We start from the raw sequence: 25,781 nt of genomic DNA, 5'->3' as shown, positions 1-25,781 counted from the left end.
GGTACGTGGACGTTTGTTCACAATTTGTTAGAGAATGAGAGACAGCCCCTAATGGGGATAATGTCAATACAATTTCATTTCTCAATCTAATCTGATGCTTATGTAGAACTTATTCACCTTAATACCACCTTAACTTTAAGGTCAGACTGATGCAATTCTAATTAATAGATTTGTAGAATCTGAGTCTCTGTTTTGCTTCAAGTTCCCGCTAATACCCATCTTCATCCTCAGTCAAAGTCAATCTACTCACTATTGGTATCAAGAAAACTATCCGCCATCCATCCCGTCAGCGCACTATAATCAGCCAGTGGCGTTGTTCCATGCAAAGTCTCCCAATGTCTTCGTGGCCCACACTCGCGCAGCTTCGTCGAGTCAGCATTGACACAACGATTCTGCATAATAGCAGCAATATTCTGCCCGGCATCCCGGCCCTCGAACCAAGCTCCGTGGAGGAAACCAAAGTACGTAGGACTCGTCGCTTCACCGGCGAACCAGAGCCGGTCTGTGTTAGCGCGCAGGTTCTCGTGCATCTCGAGGGTTGTCGATGGAGGCCAGTTGGAGTAGCTACCGTATGACCAGGGCTCGGTGCTCCAGCGTGGGTAGAGGAAAGCGGTTGGTTCTGGGATATTCTGGTCCGGGAACATCTTTCGGAGAACAGTCAGGATTTCTTGCTTTGTTGTTTCGTCTGATTGTCGCTCGGCGCGCCAGGCGAGTTCGTTGGTCACTGTTACAAAGAGGATATTGCTATCTGGGAGGAATTCGGGCATGGATAGGGATTGGAAGACCGGGTACCAGCCGCGCATGGCGGGATCAGCGTAGAGGAAGTATTGGGTGTTTTTGGGCCAGAAAGTCTCGTTGAATTGCATGAAGATCTTGGTATAGGTTCCCATGGTGAATTTTTGGATGGCGGTTTGTTTCCACTCCGGGAGGGACGGGGTAAATTTGACTGCGTCATTTTGGAGGACACCAAGGGAGAAGGTGCAGATAGCATATGCGGCGCTGATACAGCTGCCATCCTTGTTGTGGATGGTGACTCCGTCTTTGCCGTACTGGATCTCTGTGACCTCGGTATTCAGGTGTAGGCGTGGGTCATTCTCTTGCATGAACTCGGATGCCATGCTCTTGATGATGGTGTTGAAGCCTCGTTGGTCGATAACGAAGTTATCATGGTCGCTGAACCCATTCACAGTCAGGTTGTCACCAGCACAGCCATAAACGAGAGAACTTTCCAGCGGGGTGAAGTTGTCCTCGAAATCTAGATCAAACACCACCTCTCAGCCAGTGAAGGGAGTCATTGAAGATCAATATCTACTTACCCCATTTCCACCAGTCAACTGCCTGGGCCTCCATATCATGCTTCTTCGGATTCCATCCAGCCAGGGCAAGGCCGGATTGAGCAGTTTGGTCTTGCAGGTTGTTGAGGAGAATGTCCCCTGCCTTTGCATTGGCAATATCATATGCGTCGTCGTACTCGCTCAGTAAATGGCTGTAGTCCTTGTAGCCATGCTCGTTATAAGTCGAGATATTGTCATAGTCAGAGTACTGGGTCTTCAGCTGATATTTTTGGGCCTATGACGTTCATTAGAATATTGATCTGGAAGGGTTGAAGATGAGGGACAATGCTCAAATACCAAGCTCCATATAGGATTTTGAGGGCCACCAGGGTTTCCGAGACCTTGGACCTGTTCCATCAAATAAGCAATATGTCGATAGACCACATGTAAGTCTCGTACCCAATTGGCACCCATCTCAATAGTGTAGGGCTTCCCATCTTTGTTTTTGCCAAAGGGCACATGCCAGGCACGACCACCAATTGTATCGCGGTACTCGAGGATAGCAAAGTCATGCACTGAAGCATTTGACAATGCTTGCTGCACGCAGTCAAAACACTTAGCCTGGCTAAAACAAAACTTGGTGGCGATGAATACTTACTGCTGCAGCAATTCCAGCGATTCCACCCCCACTTCACAGAATTAGCTCGTTAGTCGCAAAGCCCTCCCTCAAAGGTTCAATGCTTACAGGATGGCAACTGTTGTCTTCTTGCAGGTACCAATGTCCTGAGCTCTAGCAGTGTGGGGCACAGCATCGGCAGGTTGGACCGCCAAGCTGGCTGCGGCCGCCAAGAATGACAGATTGCGCAGTTGCATCATGAATAATTCCAAAAGGAGATAATTGTGATGAAAAACTCGAGTCAGTCCGGGGCCACGAGGTGCTCATAAATAAATGCCGCGGGGAGACCTGCGGGACCTTTTTCCTGCAGGGATGGACAGCTTGCGATGCATGAGAACATCACATAGCGATACCCAGAAATGGACTGGATGATCGACAGGGCCACATGTAACCTATGCAACGACCGCGTAGTGCAATCGGGTAGGTACATGCGGTCATTGAGCTGATTGTAGAGCAACCGATACATCGCGATGATCCACAGTAACCAGTCTGCCTCGGATAAGCATGAAGCGGAAGTTATTATGGAGCGAGATCCGTAGAGACCAGAAGTGCTGGCTTGGTTGTTCTCCACTGTTCTCTCCGCATCCCCAGATTATTACCAGAGTTCGTTGGTGGTTCTCATTACGTTTGTCGTTGTGAGTTAGTATTCCGGCCGGGCTTATGCCGCCCTGAAGGAAACTGCAAGCGAGCAGATATTGCATGCCAAGTCTCAGGTGTAGGCAGTTAGGCAGCCGATTACCGGAGTCAATAAATCGTACCTTGGAATCTCAAGGCCATGCTAGTAGTGCAGGATTAAATGCCTATTTCCATTTACTGAAGAAGAACAGACGGGGAATGTCCCTTGTCCATAACATTTGCAGCGTCAGTCGACTGAATACACAATGCAACTCCACCCAGCTATGCAAAAAAATACCAAAGGCCAATAACTGATCATCATATGAAGTGTCATCCTGAAGTTTTCCCAAACGCCACATCGAGGCAGAACGTTTGCAATGCATCCAAAACTCACGATTGGTCATGTCCCAATGGAAGACCGAAGAGCTCAATACTGCCCAATATCACAGGCAAAGATGAGCGTCCAAAACATGACTACCTATGCAAGATCTTGTCCCACTAGCGGAACTTGTAGGATGGACGAATCATTTTCGCCGTTTCTGGTTTCAGAGACAGTTGTTGGTAAGGCGAGCTGCCTGGGTCATAGTACAAGCCTTCGATGTGGCCATCTTCACGGCGGAGAGAGATGTAGTAGAAGCCGGAGATTGTGAGACCCTGACGCGCATCGGTTGGGGTGATGAAGCATCGCTCTAAGATCGTGTCAGTCATGTCAATGAGGATAAGATTGAGACAAATATGTATAAACTCACCCTTCCATCGCATTAGGATCCACCCTTGAACCAATTTCTCGGTAATCCACTTCTTGCTCACGAGGTTCTTGGCAATCTCAGTATCGGGCAGATCCTTGAATGGCTGCAATTCTCGCCAATATGTGCTATCAATATCTGCATCTGCCTTGAAGTTCTTGGTTTCAAGAGTATGTTTGTTGAAGTCGATGATTTCGCCTTCCAGGAACGTCACAATATGTGCATCGTGGCTTGGTGAGGACTTGTCGGGGATATTGTAGGCCTCCATGGTACCAGACAACGTCATGTCGGTGTAGTTTATGCTGTGAATCGTGACCTTAACAGGCCAGTTTTCATCCCGGGCATTAGCAAGATACCGTCGCCCGGTTGACGTATATACACTGATGCGGGTGCTGTCGCTGCCGTTGACGATGACTGGTTCGTTGGGTGTATGGGGACTTTGTACACGTTGTGACAAAACAGAACAGCCCGCATTCGCGGCTCGCTGGCAGCCAGAGAAGACCACTCCAGGTCGCAGCCACGAGCTTGGTGCCGGTGGCACTATGGTGTTGATGTCCAAAATGAAGTCACTGTCCTTCAAGGAGAAATTCTCTAATGAGATGAAGCCCGTCGCGGCCGCAGAGCTGATGCTTTCCTCGAAGGAATTGGAGTATCGCAGACGATCAAGGTAGTTGATTGTATCCTTCAGAACCGAGTCGCCGGGAGCGCTCGAATGCAGTTGTCGATGTGCAGCTACCCTGGCGCGCAGGTCGCTGTGAGTTAGAGGTCGATGCGAGTCGCTCCTGTTTGGTGGGCGATATCGATAAGCCCTTGTCGAGGACGAACTCCCTGTCAGTTCCGTGTCCTCGAACTCCTCATTTGAACGAGCAGCATGCCCATCCAAAAGGAAACTTTCCAGTGTCCGCGTCCTCGCCAATCTCGGTTGTCGCCTTATCGATTGCAACAGCTCCACCGGAATCGGCTCCTCTAGCCATTGTGAAGGAAAGTCCGTGTCTTCATTCGGTGGCGTGCGGGCCGTCGGTTCATGTCGGCGCGATCGACTTGATGTGGCGTTGCGATCTGGAACAGCATGGAGGAAAGGCTGGATCCGGTCGTCATCCGATGCTTCGCGGCGGGGGACCTCGTCCTCGTCATCTGACCCAGGGGCCCATCCATACAATGAGCGTGAATTCGAGCGGCGACTCTCGTAATTAGGTATATTCCTGGGTTCTTCACGTTGGCGACGAACGATAGGTATGCGACGGTTGATTTCGACGGATAACCGGAGGTTACTGGGCTCGTCCAGGTCCATCCGGTCGTCAGCCGGCAGGTCCTCCATCTGTCGGGGGTGCGAAGTCTGGTATCGACGACGGCGATGTCGACTGAGCGACGGAAGCAGTGGATTGTACAATAAGGAGCGAGATCGCAGGAAGTTCACATTATCGTCATGGGCGTTATCGCTCTCTGCAGGAACTGGGGAATCGGGAGTCGACGATCGTCGCGATAACGGCTCGGGCGCGAGTGAGGTGGGTGACAAGGCTGGGGTGCCGTGCTAGATCAGTCAAGCATTAGTCGGAAGGTCGACGACCGTGTGAATATGAAGGGATGAAGCAGTCCTAGGGGTGGAAGGGACAAAACATACTGATGCCGAGTTGGGAGGCGGCATCTCCTCGGGGGGAGGCGCTGGGGCCGGGATCCGCCGTAAGGGAGGTCGGGCGGGTGGATCAACCGGGGAGTATGCAGCAGACTAACCCCAGAAATTGTAGAAAGTGTAGTTGAAGGTTGGGCAGGATGCCGACTTGGGGGAGTTGAGGAAGAGTTGGGGGAGAGAAGGGTGTTGTTGCACGCTGATGCCGAAGTGACGGAGTTTGGGTTGGCTTTGTCTTCAAAAAATGTGGAGAAGCAGCGCATAACACGTCCGTTTCTCCGTGTCTATGAAAAGACGGTAAATATAAATCCTTCTAAGCACCGCACCACGACATTGATAAATTATCTATCCCACGGGTTGTAAGGACTGGCCCTCTATTGACCTTGCCACTGTCAACAGATTACGCATCTCCCATGTTCACCAGTCCCAAAGCACGACACTGCCGTCCATGATCTTTGTACTCTCCGTGAGTGGTTTCTCTAGTCTCATTCTACAGGCGGGCACCAGAATACTAACCGCCAGCTACTACCTAGTCTAATCTCGCGGCTGGACTTGGTCTACAGAATATCCTGCCGTCGCATACCCCAGGCGGTTGACTGAGAACCTTACCAAGGGCTTCGGAGTCTACCCCGAGCCAACATGCGGAGCCGCCACAGCAGCACGATATTGAATAAGGGTGCCCGCCTTAATTGAACGGCACCTTAGCGCCATGCCTAACGGGGCGATTCCGATGGCATTGCTTGGCTGATCCCTAGCTTTGTCGGGACATGAACCTCTCCTCCAACTGGCCTCCTAGTCTCGACCTGACAAGCGGCAAGTCGACAACCCCGTGGAGTCTACAGGACAAGCACAGCATACCTGTGGTCATTGATGGTCCAAGATATTGGATTTTCTCATTCTTACTTCTGTGGCTCTCCAATAGAGGGTACCCACGAAAATGGTCAGCGAAGTTGAGTTGCCAGCATTCCCGACAGCGATAACAAAGCTCTGAAAGGCACTCGTGATATTCCGTGCCAATACAACACCTTCCGGGTGGCAGATCTCGCAACTCGCCGTCTAGGCCGTGGGCTGGTACTACCCAGCCTGACAATGTTGCTTAGCAGCCAGTAGCGATCTAGAGAATGGCTTTAAAGCTGGCAAAGCCGATGCCCTGGGATAATTAAACTGACTTGGTTGTCTAATTTTCTGAATCTGGGGGTGGTAATTAGGCTGGTATTGTAGTCCTACACTGGCGCGATTTCCACTGCCATGTTTGGTCATGCGATGCAGGAATATATACTACAACGAATGTCCAAAGCCCGATCCCCCGAGACCCCGTATATTCAATGACCCTGGGTTCCAAAATTGTGCATATACGAGTGAATTTCTCACCCGGTATTGTGAAATTTCCACTGACTTGTGGCCGGTCGTTGGACCAAGATTGAAGCAGACGTCTAAAGGTGGTGTTGTGACCACATAGTCAAGGCTTTCTCGGTTAGGTTATAATGCATTATATCTGGTCGATCATCGCAATCAAACCCTCGATGGTGTAGTTGGATATCACGTTCGGCTGTAATGGATCATCATATAACCGAAAGGTCACCGGCTCGATTCCGGTTCGAGGGAACATTGCACTTTCTTTTTTCGATTCTCTTTTTCCTACTAGTATTTAAATTAATAGATATTCTCTACTATCTCCAACCTTTTATTCTTTCTATTATTATAAAGAGAGATATTAAGTAGAGAGGCCTAGAGATCGCTCTCCATATAAGAAAAACGCTTTAAATTACCTAATCTAATATTAGCTATCTCCATCTAGTAAAATAAATAAATCTCCCATAATAAGAAAATATTTAAGGATTTATTTTAGTAGGAGATAAATTAATGTAATTATGTTGAGAGGGGAAAAAAAAAAGATAATGCAAGTTCCCTCGAACCGGAATCGAGCCGGTGACCTTTCGGTTATATGATGATCCATTACAGCCGAACGTGATATCCAACTACACCATCGAGGGTTTGATTGCGAAAATTCTAATCTACTTTGGCTATATGAAGGAGCAAGACTCTGGCTTACCCGTGGCACTAAAATCATTTTGTATAGCTGACAGACATAAAGTCAGGCGCAAATGATGTTTAATGCTCGGGACATCGCCGGTGGGACTCTTAAAAAATATTTCAGTGTGTGGCATCCAAGGCGAAATTCCACGGTTTCCATATTGTCTTGAGTCCCAACAGCGTGGCGTGAGTTCATTTCGACTTATTGTCTCTAACCCACCGCATAACATGCACAGCGGATTATGAGACGGACTTGGGGCGGAACCTTTCAGAAACCATAGCCCGGGCAGATTGGCCTTCGGAGAATCTCCTCGTAGATAATCCCAGATACGATTGTATTCATTACTGTAGTCCACAAGTGTTGCGCTGTTAGATATCATAAAGTCTAATTTGAAAAAGATCCACATCTATGAATTTGAACATCATGAGCGAGCCGCATTGCAGTCGTCAGCCAACTGCACACATTTCAAAATCATCGCCCAGAACGCCTCCAGGTCAACGCCCCTTGGAATTGCCACACCAGGGCCAGCTACTGGCGTAGCAATCGAGCGACCCAGTTGGCCGGTGGCAGAAACATCCTTGCCATGTCGGCCGTCCGTCACGATGCTGACAGCAAATCGTTCTCCGCCTCTGTCGTCAAATTTGAGAGCTTCTTGAGGGTGCTGCGAAGCGAATGATGGGTTGAGTGTCGACAGGATGACCGCCACAGCTAACGGGTCATGCAGAGGGGGTCCAGTCGCCAGGCCAAACACTTTCTCGTATGTCGCTGCAAAGAAAGTGAGCAGAGCGTGCAGAATCTGTCGAATCACTGTAGGTGGCTTTGACGGGTCGCTCCCATCATGCAAAATGCGTGTCTGTACTGGCTGAGATGCGAGGACTTGGTGGGTCAGATCCAGGGCGGCCATCGTGGTCTTCGCAGCCAGAATGGGGTTACTAAAGATAGACTCGGAAGACTCGGGATCACACTGTATGCCAAGAGAGCAAGCGAGTCAGAGCAGTGTGGCGCCAATGATCACAAGAGTACAATCAAGAACGTACATAGATATTGAACTCGGCCCAGGGAGTCACGTTTCCGATACGGAACTTTTCACCCGGAAGCCTACTCATGGGGGCATCCGTGAACCCCCCACCGATGGCACCTCCCATAATACTCAGGCCCTGGATATGTTCTACAACCTCTGGGAATGTTGCAAATAGCAAAGCTACATTGGTCAATGTTCCTGTGGCAACCACCCATGATGTTCCCTTTGGCTGGGACAAGAGTGCATTTCGCATGGCCAGGATGGGATTCTCTTTTGTAAATGGAGGAACAGATGGCTTAGGCAGGAGGTCAGTGCCATCAAGACCAGATTCACCTGTTAAAAAAGCGTCGATGAGAAAATTATAACAAGCAAGTCGATGACGAGTCAAAGACCAAGAGGCATGCCATACCATGGATGTCTGGAGCATGCAATGCAGGACGTGAGAATGGTTTCCGGCTTCCAGGGTAGACGGGGACCTCAGGCCTGCCAATAGCTTCCAGGATACTTCCAGTATTGTAGGTAGTGTTCTCCAAGGAAGCATTGCCATGGATAGTCGTTATTCCGAGAAGATTGAGAGATGGGTGATGCGCAGCAATCAAGATTGCAAAGGCGTCCTAGACAGCAGATTCAACATGTTAGTCTTTTGTTATTATGAAGTACTATTGACATACATCATGCCCTGTAGATTAGGATTCAGCTTGAGCGACACTTGAAGGATAATTTTTCAATTGCCAACCTGGATCACAGTCTAGCCAAAGTGGTATTCTATTCTCGCCGTGGACGTGAGGAAACATCTTTGATCGTTGGAGACAGAGTGTTGTTGATGAGGAGAAGCGCCGAACAAGGGAACCAGGTCTCCCATCTCCCCGCACTGCGATAAGGCCCCTTATCGCAGCCCTAAGCCCTACTTTCCTAATCAAGAAGGCCCATATCATCAACTCCGTGGTCGCCGCAACAGCTAAGAGCTACCTTCACTCAAGAAGGGTGAAGCTCTTGCGCTCTGCGGTCTCCAATGAACTGACCTGAGGGAGCTCATGAGCCCCTAAGATGCCATGAATGACCCCCTACGACCCGGTTTGCAGCCAGTCTCGCATCTCAAGGCTGGACCGACCACCGCAAGCTCCAGGCCTACCGCGCTACTTTCCCCAGGGCAACCGCCTTTGACACGACCATCCTCAAGACTACGAGCCCAACGACCACCCACTCGAGATGATATGACTGATGCTACGAGTAACAAGGCCACTACTGCCTTGATTCGACGTGTCCTCTACACCCAGGCTGGCAGCGGCCACGGCGCATCCTCTCCACAGCCTTCGGAAGAGCTGTTACCTCCCCTCACGAGCTCCAATGACGTTGATCGTCAGCTCTACGCCATACTCGCTGTTATAATCAAAGAATTTGTGTACTCGTGGTACACAAAGATTACCCCTGACCAGGGCCTTGTCAATGAGGTCCTCCAAGTCGTTGCACATTGCACCCGCGCCCTGGAACAGCGGATACGCCAGGTAGATGTCACGCAGCTGGCCTTGGATGAGATTCCTGCCTTGGTGGAAGCACATATATTCTGTAAGACCCGAATTTGTCTGGGGATATTCGTTTTCGGAAACAGAGACATCCTGGAAAACGGGAATGAGAGACGCGATTGCTAACTCAGAAACCATCTCGTCTAGCCTATCGACTTGCCAAGGAAAGGTCACACCTATCAGGACTACCAACGTCACATCGTGGGTTATACCACGAGCTGAACCCTCATCCTGGGTTATCACCAGTCCCGGATCCCGCAGATCCTGACACAGTCAACGCACAGGCTGAGAACGAAGCCGTATATCGGAGATTACTTGCTAGCGGGACTCTTGCGGTTCTGCTGCCCACGGAAGATTTGGAAAGTAGCAGCCTACGCCTGCTCGTGAGCGATATCCTATCAGACTTGATTCTAGGGAAAGAGGTTGCTGGTAGGGTCTGCCAAGGATGGTTCTTATGGGATGCCATCACCAAAGTTACGGAGGTAGTGAGACGCCCGAAAAGTTTAGAGAGCACAATCTCCGCCAATGATGTCCCCCCAAATCGACTCGAGAGATTCGGGCTGCTCGCAGACAAAGACGATTCGGCCAAATCTCACGCAAGCGCTCAGCCTCGAGCCACCGCTTGGATATGGAGCGTTCTCCAGAATATCTATCTTGGCTATGTTGCCTTGCGTTTTATCGCGACAGGTCTATTCCGCGCCACATCAGATCCAAGGCAGGGATATTCGCACGGAGCCAGTGTTTCATTTCCCGCTGCAACGCCAGGCCTTTCTAAGAAGGAGGGTGTCGACTCGTCATCGTCAGACGGAGTTACAGCTAAACGCCCGGTCCTCGACTACCGAGTGTACTCGATGATCTCGCAACTTTTGGGTATTTCGCGACGAATGCCATGGCTTTCCGGGATATTGTCCCTTGTTCAACAGCTCGTTCTGACCGGACCAGGCAGGCTCGGGGACACAGATGGGATTCTTGACAGGTGAGTTTATTTCTTTTATGGTTTTCGGTTGTTCTCTGTTGTCGGAGTATTTCCCCCACTCCATTTCCCTCGTGTGCGCCCAGGGCTCAGGCCCCTTCCTTTTTTCGCGCGAACTCTTGACAGTGGAGCAATTGTGCGATCTCCGAACTGCGATCTACAAGGGTCAAGTGTCACTTGTGCAAGACATGGTGGGACGACGAAGTGTCTTGCTCGCATGCTGCAGCGATCACTTGATCCCGCCCACAACGGCTTTTTACGGGGCCAGCGAGTAATACGGGCGATACGGTGACCGTACATCGTTTGCTGACTGACGGTACGGTCATTACGGGCTGACGTTACGGCTGGGCGATTCTGGCGCCAGATTGGCTGCCCCAACCTGGTCCGAGCGAGCAGTGGACATCACAGGGAGAGGGAGGACGAGCAGGGAACAGAGAGGGAAGACCAGGCTTTTTCCTCTTCACGCCGTACCCACCGTCTCATTTTTCTGGCCGCGATAGCGCCGGGGCCCGGCCCTTTCCGTGCCGCTTCCTCCTCTTTTGCGCATCTCAACCCTGCAAAACAGTCCTCAGCTGCCAATCTATTGACCGCCGACATTGCACCCCCTTGGCGAAGGGCTCGCCTTCTCAACCTAAAAAAAAGAAAAGAATCGAAGAATGAAGCAGAGAACTCCACAAAATAAAACAGAGTTTAGGGGCTGCCGAACCAGATCCAAACTGTGGAAACTCTACTGTGATTGAAGAGGGCGCAGGCGAATCGTGCGCACAGCAGACATCGTCTGCCGATCCCCTTCATAGACGGGCATAAATGGGCAGATGGATCACCTTACCAATCTGGGGGCGTGCATGAAGACCAGGAGCAGCGGCGGCAGCAGCATTTCTCTTCGTCCGCCGAGGCTAGTGCCAGTGTTTTACGCACTGGTCATCCAATCAGCGAAATTCCTGGGAGCGAGTTTTCGAATTTACAACCCGGCCGAGGTTGGCGCATGAAGCCCGCTTTTTGTACGCCAGGTACGCTGCTGGGATGTTACCCGCTGGGACAGGGGCATGGTAAAGAGGGGGGATAGACGACGATGAGGAGCAGGATGAGCGCGGACTAAAGAGACCAGGAGATAGGCCCGCCTTGTCGGTTTCCTGCGATTCACTGGTCGCTACTCCGTCACTTTGAGCTTCTCTCCTCTTTCTTGAAGGAGTGACATCCCTGTTGCACCAATAGTTGGCCCAAGCTTCTCCTCACAACCCACACCGAAGCCGATCGTGCTCCGCCTCGCTCCCCACTTCTCTTCCTCCCTGCCCAAGTGCGGGTTGATCCTGAGCTCTGTCTCTCAAGCGGTGGGACTGGCCCGAACTTGCACGAAGGAATAACGTCGCGGCGATAGCTCCACTGTCAAGACTGAACTTGTCGCTTCACTGTTGATTTCCTTTCTTTTTCTTTTTGAGAGATATTTGCTTTTTTTCTCCCTTTCGTCATTTCTCATCGGCTCTCCCGATGTCATGATTTGAAGCAATCATAACTGACTCCACAGATTTCTTCGGGAAACCATCGAGGAGTACATCCTGCCCCCCACTTTGTTGCCCAACCTTCTTCTCAATACACGGTCTGCGCTCTTTCCGGCCAATGCCCGCCCAACTTCCCAAGCACCAGCTGGGAGTACTGGAGCAGCCCAAGGCCCAGCTCCGCAGGTGTCCGTGCAGCCCCCGACGCCGAGCGGAAAATTCCCCCTCGCTACCACTGTGGTTACCCCTTCCGCGCCTTTTTCGGAAGGTAGCAGGGTTCCTGGACTGGGTGCAAATAATGCAGTTGGTAAAAACAATATTGGCAGTAGTAATAGCAGCAGCAACAGCAGTATTGGGGTTGGAGTTGGTAGTGGCGGTGATCGTCTGCATGCTGGTGTACCACCTCGATCTTCCACAGTATCACCCTCATCGCCAACCATTGCGATAACATTGGACATTGATACGGCCCAACGAGCTTCTACGGAGGTTTCAACCGGGCCAGTGAACAGAATAGGCCCATCTATCTCGGAGATCGCCGCTATTAAGCGGCGATGTGCAGCTAGTCTCCTGGCTGTGATCCCGCTCAATGTCGCACGAACCCTCTTCGGCGTTCCGCCGCCCTCCAGCAGTGATCGTACCTGCAGCGCCGCCACTGGGAAATCCTCCTCCAGTGAGCCGTCTCCACCGACATCACTTGATGAAGATGGTGGGGGCCGTCCGAGATCTTCATTACAGGGCAAAGGAAGTGATCTCTCATCACAGGCGTCGCCATTGCCCTCCTCTGTTACTCTAGACGGGCTAGCCAGTGAAAGTGGCGACTATCCGGCGGCTCAGCGCACGGACGACCAGAACGAGGAGTCCAATATTGACCTGGAGGAGTTATATTTCCTCGAGGCCATCGAAACAGATCTATTGGATCTACTGGCGGACGAGTACTGTAATAAGCACCTTGTGTACTCGATCATCGAGACTGTACTTGCTAGAGTGCTTCCTGAGCTGACTGAGCGCAGCGTCGAAGATCTGATGGAGGACCGTGGGGTTGCCCTGGTTCCCGGCGGCTTCTAAGTAGAGTTATGGCTACTGCAGCACGTTTTTGTAACCTTCTTTCTTTTACATACTTTAATGGTACTTACTTAGTTAGATCTACGGATGTGGCTGTTTTAGTTTTGCGAGTATGGAAGTCAAATATAGATGTAGATAAACAGATGTTGAAACATTTGGAACTGGGGGTATACTAACAATGGAAGATATAATGTGTCAGGATCTCCTTCATCGACCGGGAAAGATACTCAATATCTATGCCTGGTGTCATGAATGAGGTAAATGCAGTAAAAGCAAAGAAAATAAGTAGAGAAAACAGAAGGTAGGGGGACTAATCTGACAAGAAAGATTCAGCTGGAAACTTGTGTATATGAAAGATGCCAGTGAATTATGTTCTTTCCGCGTGAGCGGCCCGATTTAGGAATGAGAGCAAGAAACGATAGAAAAGGTATAAGGAAAGAAAGTGACCTTGAACGAGAGTAAGAAATAAAGAGGTATGACAGTGGGGAGAAGGGGGAAGAAGATGGCCGTGATCAGAACAAACTCACTCTGTGGAGGTGAATATGTTAAAAGAAAGGGAAGGGCATTGCATCGATACAAGCAAATGAGAAGCAAAAGAGAAGCGCAAATCAACTCCAAGTAAACGAAATCCAAATCCAAGACCCGTGTCATATCACCCCCAAGATCCATGATCCATATTCCCATGTGTGATGTCTCGTGTCCCATGAATCCCATGAAGTAATGGACACAGTCCGTCGTCCGAGGTGTATGCGAATTATACCAGCGCCCAAAGAGAATCAGGAAGAAATAGTAAAGAAAAGAAGTAAAAAACCCAAACCCCAAGTCAAAGCAAGGTCGAGGTCGCCCTCTGGTTGTGTGTATGATGATAGCTACCTGTTGATTTTTTGGATAGTTGCGCCGAGAGGAGCCGAGAATTGGCGCTGGAACGAATAAACAGTTGAACTGGGAACAAAAGATACAATGACCAAAGCAGGCTTGGTTCGTGGAGAAAGACAAAAATGCAAATCAGAAAGCTAGATAACGCAGCCGCCCAGGAAAAACGAAATGGCGTAGAACATCGAGATAGAGGGGAATCACAGAATGAAGATATGAAAGAAAACCGGAAACAGAAACAGGGTGCTACAAATAAAAGCAGAGGGCGTGAGCCGAGCTGAGATGAGAATATATAGGGCAAAGGTGGAACGACGGATTTGACCATCCAGGAGGCTTAGCCCCTGGATAGATCACGCAATGTTTTGGATGCTCCGTTTCTTGCTGACACGAGGAACGTCATCGTGCTCATCAATCCTCGTCAACCCACCTAGGAGGGGACCATGTTGGTTCTTCGTCAGCTCAAGGCGCTCCATCAACTTGCCGATGGTCACATATTCCAGGGCAGCAAGCCCAGTAGGCTGGCTTTGGAAGTAATCTATGATAACCTCCAATGCACGTCTTGCCTCGTCCTGCGTTGGGGAGCTAGTTGCATTGATTGGAGACACAGTACTAGACTTGGAGATGCTAGGTGGCGGCTGCATCGATTCAGTCTTAATATCCGGGTCGCTGCGGTTGCGCTTGATCATCTTGATTGGATCGGTTCCCTTGATCGCCATGTGAGATTCGTGATCGTCCATTTCCAATGGTGACTCGAGGATAGTCACACCCATTTGTTGGTCGGTCTTCGCGCACTGCGAGTCGTCGGCGGACAAGAGGCTGGGGTCAATCGGGACCAGGGGGAATGTTTGGCTGCGGGGACGGTTCATGTTGGGCCCGGCGGTTGGGAGGCGATGTTGGCTTGTTGGAGTGAAGGGGCTGTCGGACACTAGTGTAGAGGTAGGACTAGTCATCCCAACTGAATAGGAGGTGGTATCCAACGCAGTGGCGCTTGTTGAATAACCATGTTGACAGCCACCTGCCAACTCGGGAACCTCATCAGTTCCCTCCTGCTTCATGCCCTCGTGACTATGTGTAGGAGAAAGGGGCGAGCCAAAGCCATTAGGGGATACAGTCGAGCGTCCACTCGGGCTGTGAACGGTCGATTCGTTGGCCGAATCGGTATTAATGCGGGTTGGACTGTTCGAGTTGCTGCGCACGCCCTTGCGACCTCCAGAGCCCTTTCGGGACTTTGCGACGGGCAATGTATTCTCCTGCTTGAATTTCTCCAACCAGCTTGCGGACAGCACTTTCTCCTTGCTCTCAGGACACCCACAGGTGCTTGCGAAAAAGCGCACTTTCTCCTTGATATTTTGATCATTGAGAGTGTGGCCCGAGAGTTGGTAATTTCTTGCCCAGTTTGATAGCGCCTTCTCGACATCAGGGACTCTGCCCTTGGCCCGTTTGATGGGTGACCGACTCCCATCATCGCGGTTGAGATATTTCTCTTTCTGGCGGAGAACCTTGGAAACAGTGCTATGATTGATGTTAGGGCTGAGAACGGCATAATCTTTAACAAAGCATCTCGATAATTACCTTCTTTCCACTCCAAATAGTGCTAAATAATCTTATTGTCAGCGTGTATTCCTTCGAATGTATAGAAATGCTATATTTCCAATCTTACCTCCAATATCAGTTTGTTTGGCCTGTTTATTTTCCTCATGGTATAAACACATCTGTCGTCGATCTTCATCGGTAAGCGTCCTCCGCGGCGTTGCACCCCCCGTGGATGTCTTCCGAGTCGGGGGCATTGGCGCAGAGGGTGAAACTGAGGCTGGAACCGAGACTGGAGGCAATCCCGACTCGTGGAAGGCAGATTGGTGCGTAAGCATGCTGGGCCAGGCATGCGAAGGCATTGGGAGAGGCATCGAGGCATAGGGCGGTGGTATAGACATGCCATAGGTAGCGTCGACAGCCATTAGCGGTGCAGCGCCATAGTCAAACCCGCTATATTCCGGCATCGGCGGCGAGTGTTGGGGGAAGTAAAGCTGCCGAGATCGACCCAGGGAGAATGCACAAATTCGCTATCTGGCGCCGTGTGTGTTTCTATTTCCATGGCGGATGAGGCGCCCTCCATGGACTGCGACGATCAGGATGATTCGAATGATCGTGACGCCGATGGGCGTCGCACGAGTCGGGTAGAAATGCTGGATCAAAGGAGATAAAGGAACCGTCCGGGGGAGGAACAATGAGACGGGGTTTCAGAGGTAAGACAATGGAGAATAAAGCATGTTCCACCAATCCACCACGGTGAACCGTAAGCTTGTATAGCAGGCAAGGGTTCAGGGGAGGAGATATTTGCCGCCCAGACAGAAAGTCTGCAGTTGGTTTATCTGGACAGAAAAGGATGCTAGTATGGATGACTAGCAACAGTAACAGTCTAATAGGGGATACCGAGATATGGAGATCGAGAGAGGTGGTGAGATGGAGGTCAAGTATACAAGTATGCATAAGCCCCGAAGGTGGAAAGAAGAGTCGGAGGAGTGCGTGGTGTGCGGGTAAGGCAATGGACGGAGTTAAAAGGAAAATCAGGGCCAGCGAGGAACGGCGATCAATAATCGTGTGGATTGACAGAAACGAGTTGAATCTCGATTGCAACTGGCACGAGAAAGGCACACAGTCCGGAGAAATGCCATAAATCCATGATAACCTTCTGCCCCCGAGACGAATACAGCCGATCCCCATGGTGATTGGCCTGGTCATTCGAAAAGCCATCCGAGAAGAAATATTAGCCAGGAAAAAAAAGAAAAAAAAAATTCATTACGGAAAATCATTTTAATGATGGTCCAGTATTTGACTGCACCGTGAGAAAAAAAGAAAATCAAATAAAACACCCCTGTGCCTGTAGAAGGGAATAATGGCGTCTGGTTGGTCCGGTGTGCGATATATTGAGTTGCAGGAGTTGCATCTCGTCAGGCCCATTTTTCGTTGCTGGTTCGAGTATTACCAGGACGCGGTTTCGTATGGAAAGTCTTCTCTTTAAGGGCAAACGCGGGATGTCCGGGCATCAGCGTTGGTCTTTTTCATTGCTGATTTCTGATACTACCATACCAAGTACGGGTGTATACTCATGGAGGCCTCTCCATTCTTGCTACTGGTCTTGTTTTGTTATGATCATAATTAGTCCCACTATTATATAGCATTAATGTGAGGGATATTCGAATGACCAGAGTGTGTAATTTTTTTTCTTTCCCTATCCTGGTCCTCGTTCCTGCTGCGGACTATCGGTGGCCCGAGTTGACCGGGTTCTGAACGGGCTTTGGGTATAGACAGCAAAGAACTAAATACTACGATCTCTTTTTGGGTACCCAATGTATTATATCTTAGACGTAACTCTCAATTAACTACCTACCCCATGGAGATGGTAGGTTCCGATCCCCCAAGTTCTAATGTTCTATAGATGAGGGGCTTGTGACAGGGCCTCCTGCTCCCCGCCGGCGTGTCCGTGGTTCAGCGTATTTTTACTTGCCGTTTTTGAACTATATCTAATGCCCTATTTATCTGCCATACCGCTCCTCGGATCCGTTTTCATGTCTGTCAGATCCTTCAGCATGACTGGCCGTACTCGGCAGAGTCCTTCTCTGCACCAATTCCACACAAAACCATCGGGGCAAAGCAGATCACCCGCGGGAACCAGAGAAAGGCTCACTCGAGGGGCCAAGAATCGTGATGATTTGCTGGGGCCCGCATAGCGGACTGATACACTTCTGAATCTAACGCCCGCATGACATTCGTGTAGGCCGGGACGATCAAGCGGACCAGGCAAGGTCCGTACACGCTCCTGCTAGAGGATAGAAACGGATAAGGCGATTGCGGCGGTGCTGAATCTCGACTATCGCCTCATCAGACTATCGTTTCGTCCCGTCCCTTTTTGGGATGAGGGTCTTAACGGTCGGTTTACCAAAGCGACCAAGGAGAACATGGAAACCAGCTTCTGGGCCATCTCATGTGATGTCTCTAAGGGCACGGAGCACCGATTCGGTTGAAGTACGGAGTAGTGAGAAATAGTAGGCATAGAAAGTTGCGAATAGGAAGCCTGAAGCTGCGATCTCTGGCCTGACTGGATAGGTTAGCCTTCGTTCTCCTCTCACCCCATCCAGCCAGAATTGGGGAGGTTGGGGAGGGACTGGCGGGTGGCATTCGGGGGTCAAGAGGAAGGGAAGAACACATCCCCAGATTGGATGGACGCCGCCCATAGTCCATAGCCCATGAACTGGCCATAGTCAGCCCATACCCAGCTCAGTGCAAGACCGAGGACCAAGGGCAAGACCGACACCAAAGGGACTATTGCCGGATTGGGCCACTATGGATCTCTGAAGGACGTGCCGATCTCCCTCGTCTCTCCAGTCAAGGTGAGAATGAGTAATTTTGTAGGGATCACGTCTCTGGTTGGTTGGCAAAATCAGGGATCTGAACGCATCAAACATCCATGAAAGATGACACGGCAAATAGGCAGATGAGGAGCAGCATGGATCCTCTCCGGCTGGGCGAATCCCTCGCGGCCATTCGCCTGCGGACAATACCGCGACGATACAAGGGCCGAACAAAGACGTAGCAGCTGGCCCTATCACAGGGCAGAAGAGCGAAGGGACGAGAGAGGGGAAACTCCCCCAATGATGCGATCGGTCTGCTTTGGCGCTAACGCTCAGCCCTCGTTTGGACACTCCACTTTTGCGACCCACTGCGGTCCTCGACGGGCCGGAAACCTTCAGTAAACAAGAACGTCAAGGGCCTAGGATCCTCGACAGCTCTGCACGGATCTTCTCCACGGCCAGGCCATCCATGGTTCGAAGTGAGTCAAAAACGGTCAAAGAGACGAGGAATATAGGACAAAGTAGAAAGAAGAAAGAGGAGAAGGTGAAGATGACGACGGTGGATGACAAAAAGAGGGCAAAGTGTTCCAAAGATAGTATCCCCCTCCTAAGCCTGACCACAACAGGCCTGGGTGCTTCCTGGAGGTTGCTTAGGTGCTTATCCAGGCCAGGGTTATCGTTTACGATGGCTAACTCCGTCACAAATACGGTTGGACACGATTCTATCGCAATCCAAAGGGAAGAATCAATCCATTTACTGGAGGTGCGGTCTGGGCCGCATTCACGATACGAGTTTACTAAATGTCTGCTGGTTAGTCTGTCTACCACGGTCTTACGTGGAGTTGTTCTCATTGGAAAGGAACTCCAAAACATCCTATCAATCATGTAGATATTCACTCCAATCATCGATTGGCAATCTTAAGGGAAAAATGCAACCCCGCTTGTTCGACAGAACCACGAGGGAGCCCAATGTCAAATCGGTCGGATTCGCTGACTCAGTGACAATTCTTTTCCGTCGGGATGGAATGTCTGATTGACAATAAACCAAGTGACAAATTTCTTGGTAAGTGCGACAGTTCCACCTAGGTTGGACAAGTTAGACGGTCATAATCATGGCCTGCCAGGGGCGCAGATTACCCGTCGCGGACGGGGCGAGCCTCTGTTTTGACCGCAACACCAATCATCATGCGCCTTGCCGTCAGTTTTTTGGCTAGTATGCGCTAGTCAAATTGTCCATGGCAGAGGAAAAAAGCAAAATTTCATGACAGAAAAGAAAACGGCTCAGTGTACAGAGTACAGTACTGTAGTTCAGGGCATATCCATACCAATCGCATCAGATCAGGCAAGAAGCGGGCTGACGCCATCCTTTTTGCGAGCCGAATCGTGCCTTGTTACTATGGATGTGATGATGAGGGGAGGAAAAATGAAAATGGCTGGATGGCGGCCGCTTGATCCAGCGCGGAGGAGAACTCTCGGCGGATCTCTGGCGCAAGCCATTGGGGTCGCTTCGTCTGTATTGCGACTGGGTTTCGCAGTGTGGTCAATTTCGGAGAAGAAGTACAAAAAAGTCTAGACTGGTCAAAATCAAAATTTCTGGTGGTCTTCTGCTCGACGTTGTAATAATTGCTTCTTTCGCTTCCCCATCGATCGACATCGTTCTGAGGATCGCAGAGGCACCCGCTGGTTGGGATTGACGATTATGGCCTGGGGTACGACCTTAAAAGGCCTTCGCCAAATCGCAATTCCCGTAAAAGTCTCAGGAACGAACTGGTCCGGGAGCACAAGGTTGCAAGTCGCCGCTCGCGGTCGTAGATAGCAGCTCAAGAGGATGAAGCGGGGGCGTCAGGGTCAAGTTCAGGTACTGATCGACACAACTTTTTCAAACTGCAATGCACTGTCCTGCGCGGACCTTACAATCTGGACTGACAAGGATTAAGATGTACGGAGTACAGAGGATGGAGTACACTGTATTCTGCATAGTACCATGGCTTTCGCCCCCCGTACAGAGGTTGAGCGTCGTCGATCGTCGTTAGTGGAGTTTGCTGGAGGGAAAACACGGCGAACTCGACGAACTAGTCCTAAGTACGCCTTAGCTATGGCTCTATCAAATTTTCCAAGCTATACTCCAAATGGGCTTCAAACTTCACGACATGGGATGAATGACATAATGGTAAGGAATCGAAGCCGAACCCTAGAATTCCGTGGCGTGCGGAGCTCAATACCCCGAGTCATGTCTATGAAATTGCACTGTGCCTGCGACTCCGGGGAAGGAAATTGCAGCGCGGCCTAATGCAATGCAATGCAACGAGGTGTGGCAGATGGATCTTCCACGAGCAGGGCCGAGGGGGTCAATTCGGAGAGGTTCCTGTCGCCAAAGCCGGGATCGGTCCCAACGCAGTCACCTGATGGAAGACTACCGAAACGAGTTCATTAGACGGTGAGAAAGCCTAGTTGACGGCTTGATAAGTTATGAACGATATTCAAGATATGGAGACTGGGGGAACCAAAAAACCGGATTGATTGATGCTTTACGGATGAGTTCTTTCCTCACCGTGTATGGAGGGTATAGAGTACATCTTTTCTGACATACATACTAACATACGGTGGGCCTTACAAGCGCACAAAATTATTGTATGTTTTTAGGCATCTTTCAGTAGTTTCCTAACATGCTAATGTTTGGTAGGCTAGTTTCCCCTTGTATACACTAACTATCCCTTCGACCATGGTCCATGTCGTCCAAGTCCATACCTCAATCCATGGCACCAACTGGATCTCCAAGAGGGTACGAATGCAGTAGCTTAGAGTAGCTTGGAGAATTCTGCCGATCTTGTCAACTTAGCATCTGAGAACGGACCAGATCGCGAACCCGTCATCTTCGTGAGTGTCCGGGCTATCGAGATCGGCGATTTGCGGGAGATGCTCCACTACGCTAACTCCTCAACACTAACTGCTCTGGAGTGCGCTAACCAACCGCACTAAGGCCTCTGCGAGGGCAAAATGAGAAAGAGGGGGAGGTATCCCAAGTACGCTAGGCTACTGGTGTCCGCGAGTCTCCGCAGCCGTGAGAACGGATGCAACCGATCGTACGGAGCAGTTACGAAGACAGTATGTGCATGTATGTACAGCGGGCACTAACCCTATCTGGAGAAGAAATTGAAATAGTCTCCTTCATCCTCAACTCTCCCCATTGGACTGTGACTTTCCAGAGACCTCACCCTCCTACCTGTTGTGGCACCTCAATCCCAGTACACCGAGGGTCACCGGGTCTTTCGGGGGTAGAGATGATCAGATAATCGTCGCGAACGCAACCAGGCATTCCATACTGATATTCTTTTCACCGCTTGTTGCGGGTGGCTCTTACCTTCCCGAATGAATCTTTTAATGGCATCACCGTTCGTTGCTCTCGAACCCTGTCTCTCAAAACGGCGTAGTTTGCCTCCTCTTCTGAGTGTTCTCGTTGAATGTAGGCATGTCAATCTCGCCGCCGCCGAACGCAGATCCTTCAGGGAAGGAAGCTCGAGAGTAGAGCTCAGCCCTCAAAGAGTCCGGACCTGCCCTACCTGAAAGGCACACAATCACATACACACTCGATGACCTTGGCCTGGGTGGTAGGGTAAGTACAGTAGCATGCCCTACTGGAGCATGGCGGGCGGGGTTCCCCTCTCCTCCCCGGCTCTACGTACTTTTGACACGGGCGATCCAAATTTTGGTACCGAGCAGGGGATAGTTGTAGGGACACGGACTGCAGGAAAACGTGCTCCTGCTCCTGCTCGGTCGACATATCATTTTTGCTTTGCGCCCCTTCCACTCAGGCCCTCAGGGCAAGCCATTGAAATAACGCCCCAGGCCTATCGGATCCCGGAAAGTCCCTCGGAGTCTTTAGCCTTAAGCTGCTGAGCTTGCGGGTATACGCATCCCCCGAATCGAGGAGTATAATCATCATCGTCATCATGATCGCCGTTGCCGAATCAACACGAGGGCCTGGCCTGGGAGGGGCCAGATGGGGCCAGAAGGGGGAGCAAGTGTACAAACCGTCATTAGCTTGTAGGTCAGTGCACTGCGGGCGGAAGGGAGGGTCGCGGTCTGACTGTTTCTGCACGCTATGCACACCATAATTGCCTTTCAAAGGAAAGGGACGGAAGTGGGGATGGAATTGGAGATCGAGCAGGGAAAGAGTCACTCCCGTTCGAGGCTATCAACTGTCACTAGCAACGTGGAGCTTTGACTAGAAGTAAATCGACCCTCCAGACCATAACTTGGCAGCAGATCGGCGAAAGGGAAACTGGTTCTGTTCCAGATTGAAGGTGGCTTGATAGGAGGGGGAGAAAATCCTCTGATGGAGGGTGGTTGCTGGTTGTCAATGCCCTAGGCTTGCCAGCCTCGTTAGAAAGTAATTCAAGCGTCGGGTCGGGGCTTGTTAACCGCAAATTCCGGCAAAAGACACCAAAGACGGCACTCGTTGGCAAGACAGAAAAAAAATCCAACTAGCAAGGATTATTGTGCGCCTGCAGCATAGCATGTACAGAAGGAGATGTCCAAGATGGAAAAAGACGCCAGGTTGGGACCGGCATCGACTCATGCGGGATAGCGAAGACATTTGGAACCGATAAGGATATGGGCCTGCATCTAGTTTAATTAGTGCTCGTACTATAGCGTGGCATTCTATATACAGGGTGTGTCATTGGCACATTTGATCTCTTCCGGGTTCTGCTAATCCATGCATGTCGCATATCGGTCGAGGTAGTGTGGCTTGCTTTTTCGACCCTGGTGGGTTGCATGCTCGAGATTAAGGTGCAAGGCGGTTGGGCGACAAAAAGGCAATTTACGAAAAAAATGGTTCATTGGGTTTGAATTTTTTTGGACGGTAGTCCACCCGGGGGTGGCAACGATAGTGAGGTAAGTCATGATACCGTACTTCTGCACCTCTAGTCCAGTTCGCTATGCTAGACCGTGATCTAGAACTTTTCTTGCCATTTTAGGATGCTCGTGAAGCGAACAAAGGGATCAACTTGCGCAATGGACAGTCAATGAGTAATGATAACGATATGGGCCGGGGGCTGCAAGGACCATAGAGAGTATCAAAAAGAAAGAGAAAGTGTGGAAAAAAAGAAAATAAGGCCTTGTATCCGCAGAGACTCATCAAAGAGGAAGAAAACATATCCATTGACCCTTCCCCCGTGCTGCCTCTGGGGGCCGATGTGCAAATTCATCGGCCCTTTCTCCAACTCGACGAGCTCCCTCGTGGATTTAGGTCACACCGCACTCGGGAGCGCAACAGGGGGAGTACAGGAGAATGAAAATCACATTAACCAAGCTGTGCATGCGCGGCCCCGAAAAGAGTTCGTTCACAGCCCAGTGATCAGTCCCTTCCTCGACAAGTCGTGTGAACTTGTCAAGGCCCCAATTTAGTGAACTTGACTGTCCGTGCGGAGAGAGCTTCTTTTGCCGTCCAACCACACTGGGATGCCGTGGCGTCGTACGGGGAGCTGTGATCCAGAACTTCCCCGTACCTGTCAGCATGGGAAGACAGAGGTTCACATAGTGCTGACTCCAACCACGGGCCATGTCCCAATGTGATTGAGATTGACTCGTCAATTCGCACGGGAGCGAAGACGGTCAGTGATAAAATCCTTTAACGCTTCACAATAGACACTATAACGAGAAAAGGTTAGCTTTCATCTCGACCTAGGGGGGCTGATTGTTGGATGGCGGGGGTAAACCGTACCAATATCCTCGTCAGCGAGCTCATGCGCAAGGCCGACTCGCTGCGGCTGGTGCTTAACAGACCGACCGTACACAATAGCATGCTTGAACTGGTCCTTGATTGTTCGGTGAATGGCATTACACTGTCACTGGTTAGCGTGGTCCAATGAACGGTTGCGGGTAGAGATATACTTACGAAGTCTTCAACGGTACATCCAGAAGCACGAAGCACAACAGGTGCTGTGTAGTCGGGAGCACGACCCTTGGGCTTGGTATAGATTCGTCGCAGGTTGAGCTTCTCCCACATCATCTCCAGAAGCTCGTCAATGTTCCAGCCGTGCTCTGAACTGATAGGGACGGCATTCGGAATCCGGTAGAGAAGATCCAGCTCCTCGATGGAAATGGCATCGATCTTGTTGAGCGCATAGACGACGGGAATATAAGCTCGGCTCTTAGCTTCCAGAACGTCAATCAAATCATCAATAGTCGCATCGCAGCGAATGGAAATATCAGCAGACGAGATCTTGTACTCGTTCATCACGGCTTTGATTTCCTGAACCAAGAAATCAGTTATGAATTCCAAAGCACCAAAAGACAAAACACTCACCTCTGGAGAGATGTTCGTCAAAGGAACGGTGCTTGTGATAGCGATGCCACCCTTGTCCTTCTTCCTAAACACAATATTGGGAGGAGACTTGTTGATACGAATACCGAAGCCCTCCAATTCGTTCTCAATGACTCGCTTATCGACCAAAGGCTTGTTCACATCGAGAACAATGAAGATCAAATGGCAAGTCTTAGCCACCGCAATGACCTGACGACCACGACCCTTGCCATCCTTTGCACCTTGGATAATACCAGGAAGATCGAGGATCTGAATCTTGGCACCGTTGTACATCACCTGTCCGGGAACGGTTGTAAGGGTCGTGAACTCGTAAGCGGCAGCTATTCGATGAGATCAGCCATTGCTCAATGTAGGTCATTCTTCAAGCTACATACCTTCCGAATGCTGGCCGGTCAACTTGCTCATCAGAGTACTCTTGCCGACGGAGGGGAAACCAATGAAACCACTGCACACTCCATAAGTATTCTGCCTTTCCGAGTGATTTTGCGTCTTTGTCGAGATTTGACTTACACACTGGCAACACCAGTACGCGCGACATCGAAACCGGCTATTATATATCGAAGTCAGAGATTAAATGGAAGTCCAGAGAGGGTTGATATTGGGAATCGCTTACCACCACCGCCACCACCACCTCCAGATGGGGTCAGCAGCTCTCGCTTGAGCTTCGCAAGCTTTGCCTTCAGTTGTCCTTCACCGATTATTAGCCCCGTCACATTTAGCTGGTCTAAGCGTCTTTGATCGTGCCGCATCCGTACCCAAATGGAAGGAGGTGTTCTTGTTCTTCTGAGTCCGAGCCATCTCGGACTCGATCTCCTTGATCTGTACCCAGCCATGCCCTCGTTAGTAACTGTCTGTGGTGCGGTTTGGTTTTGAACGAGCGGAGCCAGTCAGCGCACTAACCTTGTCAATGGTGGTCGACATTTTGGCGGTACAAATACAAGGCTGTCGTAAAAGAGTGAATATGTTCTATTTGAACGTAAAAAGGGGGATCGCAAGAGCTCAGTCGACTCCTTCGTCGTGTAGCAGGACAAAATCGCAACGAAGGCGATAAAATTGGCGGAGAAACAATCTTTGAATTGTGGCACTCTTCTTAGTCAGGCGGGGTTGTGGCCTGAGGCATCAGTCTATGTCATTGCAAGCACGATACTTCAGGCATTAAATTAAGCCTCAGGCCACAATATCC

At 50.5% G+C, this 25,781-nt stretch overlaps 7 protein-coding genes across 7 annotated transcripts; 2 read left to right on the top strand and 5 right to left on the bottom strand.

The window, feature by feature from the left end:
- Window positions 1–242: 242 nt before the first annotated feature.
- N7458_008047 (uncharacterized protein) lies at window positions 243–2,147 on the bottom strand (the record flags this gene model as incomplete). The annotated part of the gene is made up of 5 exons (XM_056911429.1): window positions 243–1,255; window positions 1,317–1,569; window positions 1,632–1,871; window positions 1,933–1,963; window positions 2,020–2,147. 5 exons carry the CDS (start codon window positions 2,145–2,147, stop codon window positions 243–245), a joined length of 1,665 nt encoding a protein of 554 aa, XP_056764255.1.
- A 916-nt stretch (window positions 2,148–3,063) lies between these two features.
- N7458_008046 (GID4/VID24 family protein) lies at window positions 3,064–4,956 on the bottom strand (the record flags this gene model as incomplete). The annotated part of the gene is made up of 3 exons (XM_056911428.1): window positions 3,064–3,254; window positions 3,315–4,842; window positions 4,933–4,956. The coding sequence occupies 3 exons, from the start codon at window positions 4,954–4,956 to the stop codon at window positions 3,064–3,066; spliced, it is 1,743 nt and encodes a 580-aa protein (XP_056764254.1).
- Window positions 4,957–7,394: 2,438 nt separating this feature from the next.
- Window positions 7,395–8,788, bottom strand: N7458_008045 (uridine-cytidine N-ribohydrolase; the record flags this gene model as incomplete). The annotated part of the gene is made up of 5 exons (XM_056911427.1): window positions 7,395–7,937; window positions 8,011–8,327; window positions 8,404–8,608; window positions 8,666–8,673; window positions 8,731–8,788. 5 exons carry the CDS (start codon window positions 8,786–8,788, stop codon window positions 7,395–7,397), a joined length of 1,131 nt encoding a protein of 376 aa, XP_056764253.1.
- A 258-nt stretch (window positions 8,789–9,046) lies between these two features.
- Window positions 9,047–13,051, top strand: N7458_008044 (PXA domain-containing protein; the record flags this gene model as incomplete). Its single annotated transcript, XM_056911426.1, has 3 exons — window positions 9,047–9,560; window positions 9,665–10,493; window positions 12,016–13,051. 3 exons carry the CDS (start codon window positions 9,047–9,049, stop codon window positions 13,049–13,051), a joined length of 2,379 nt encoding a protein of 792 aa, XP_056764252.1.
- Window positions 13,052–14,271: 1,220 nt separating this feature from the next.
- Window positions 14,272–15,918, bottom strand: N7458_008043 (uncharacterized protein; the record flags this gene model as incomplete). The annotated part of the gene is made up of 3 exons (XM_056911425.1): window positions 14,272–15,433; window positions 15,494–15,515; window positions 15,582–15,918. The coding sequence occupies 3 exons, from the start codon at window positions 15,916–15,918 to the stop codon at window positions 14,272–14,274; spliced, it is 1,521 nt and encodes a 506-aa protein (XP_056764251.1).
- Window positions 15,919–20,992: 5,074 nt separating this feature from the next.
- N7458_008042 (uncharacterized protein) lies at window positions 20,993–21,249 on the top strand (the record flags this gene model as incomplete). The annotated part of the gene is made up of 2 exons (XM_056911424.1): window positions 20,993–21,052; window positions 21,073–21,249. The coding sequence occupies 2 exons, from the start codon at window positions 20,993–20,995 to the stop codon at window positions 21,247–21,249; spliced, it is 237 nt and encodes a 78-aa protein (XP_056764250.1).
- Window positions 21,250–23,902: 2,653 nt separating this feature from the next.
- N7458_008041 (GTP-binding protein RBG1) lies at window positions 23,903–25,535 on the bottom strand (the record flags this gene model as incomplete). The annotated part of the gene is made up of 9 exons (XM_056911423.1): window positions 25,499–25,535; window positions 25,354–25,417; window positions 25,212–25,286; window positions 25,109–25,145; window positions 24,973–25,043; window positions 24,581–24,918; window positions 24,170–24,526; window positions 23,996–24,116; window positions 23,903–23,922 (listed from the first exon to the last, which is right to left on the bottom strand). Exons 1-9 carry the CDS (start codon window positions 25,517–25,519, stop codon window positions 23,903–23,905), a joined length of 1,104 nt encoding a protein of 367 aa, XP_056764249.1. The 5' UTR covers window positions 25,520–25,535.
- Between the last annotated feature and the right edge of the window lie 246 nt (window positions 25,536–25,781).

This window comes from Penicillium daleae (genome assembly GCF_028827525.1).
Source record: "Penicillium daleae strain IBT 16125 chromosome Unknown utg000007l_segment0_segment0, whole genome shotgun sequence".
Lineage (NCBI taxonomy): Eukaryota > Fungi > Ascomycota > Eurotiomycetes > Eurotiales > Aspergillaceae > Penicillium > Penicillium daleae.
The sequence above is the reverse complement of the archived record's forward strand: the minus strand, read 5'-3'. Positions and strand labels throughout refer to the sequence as shown.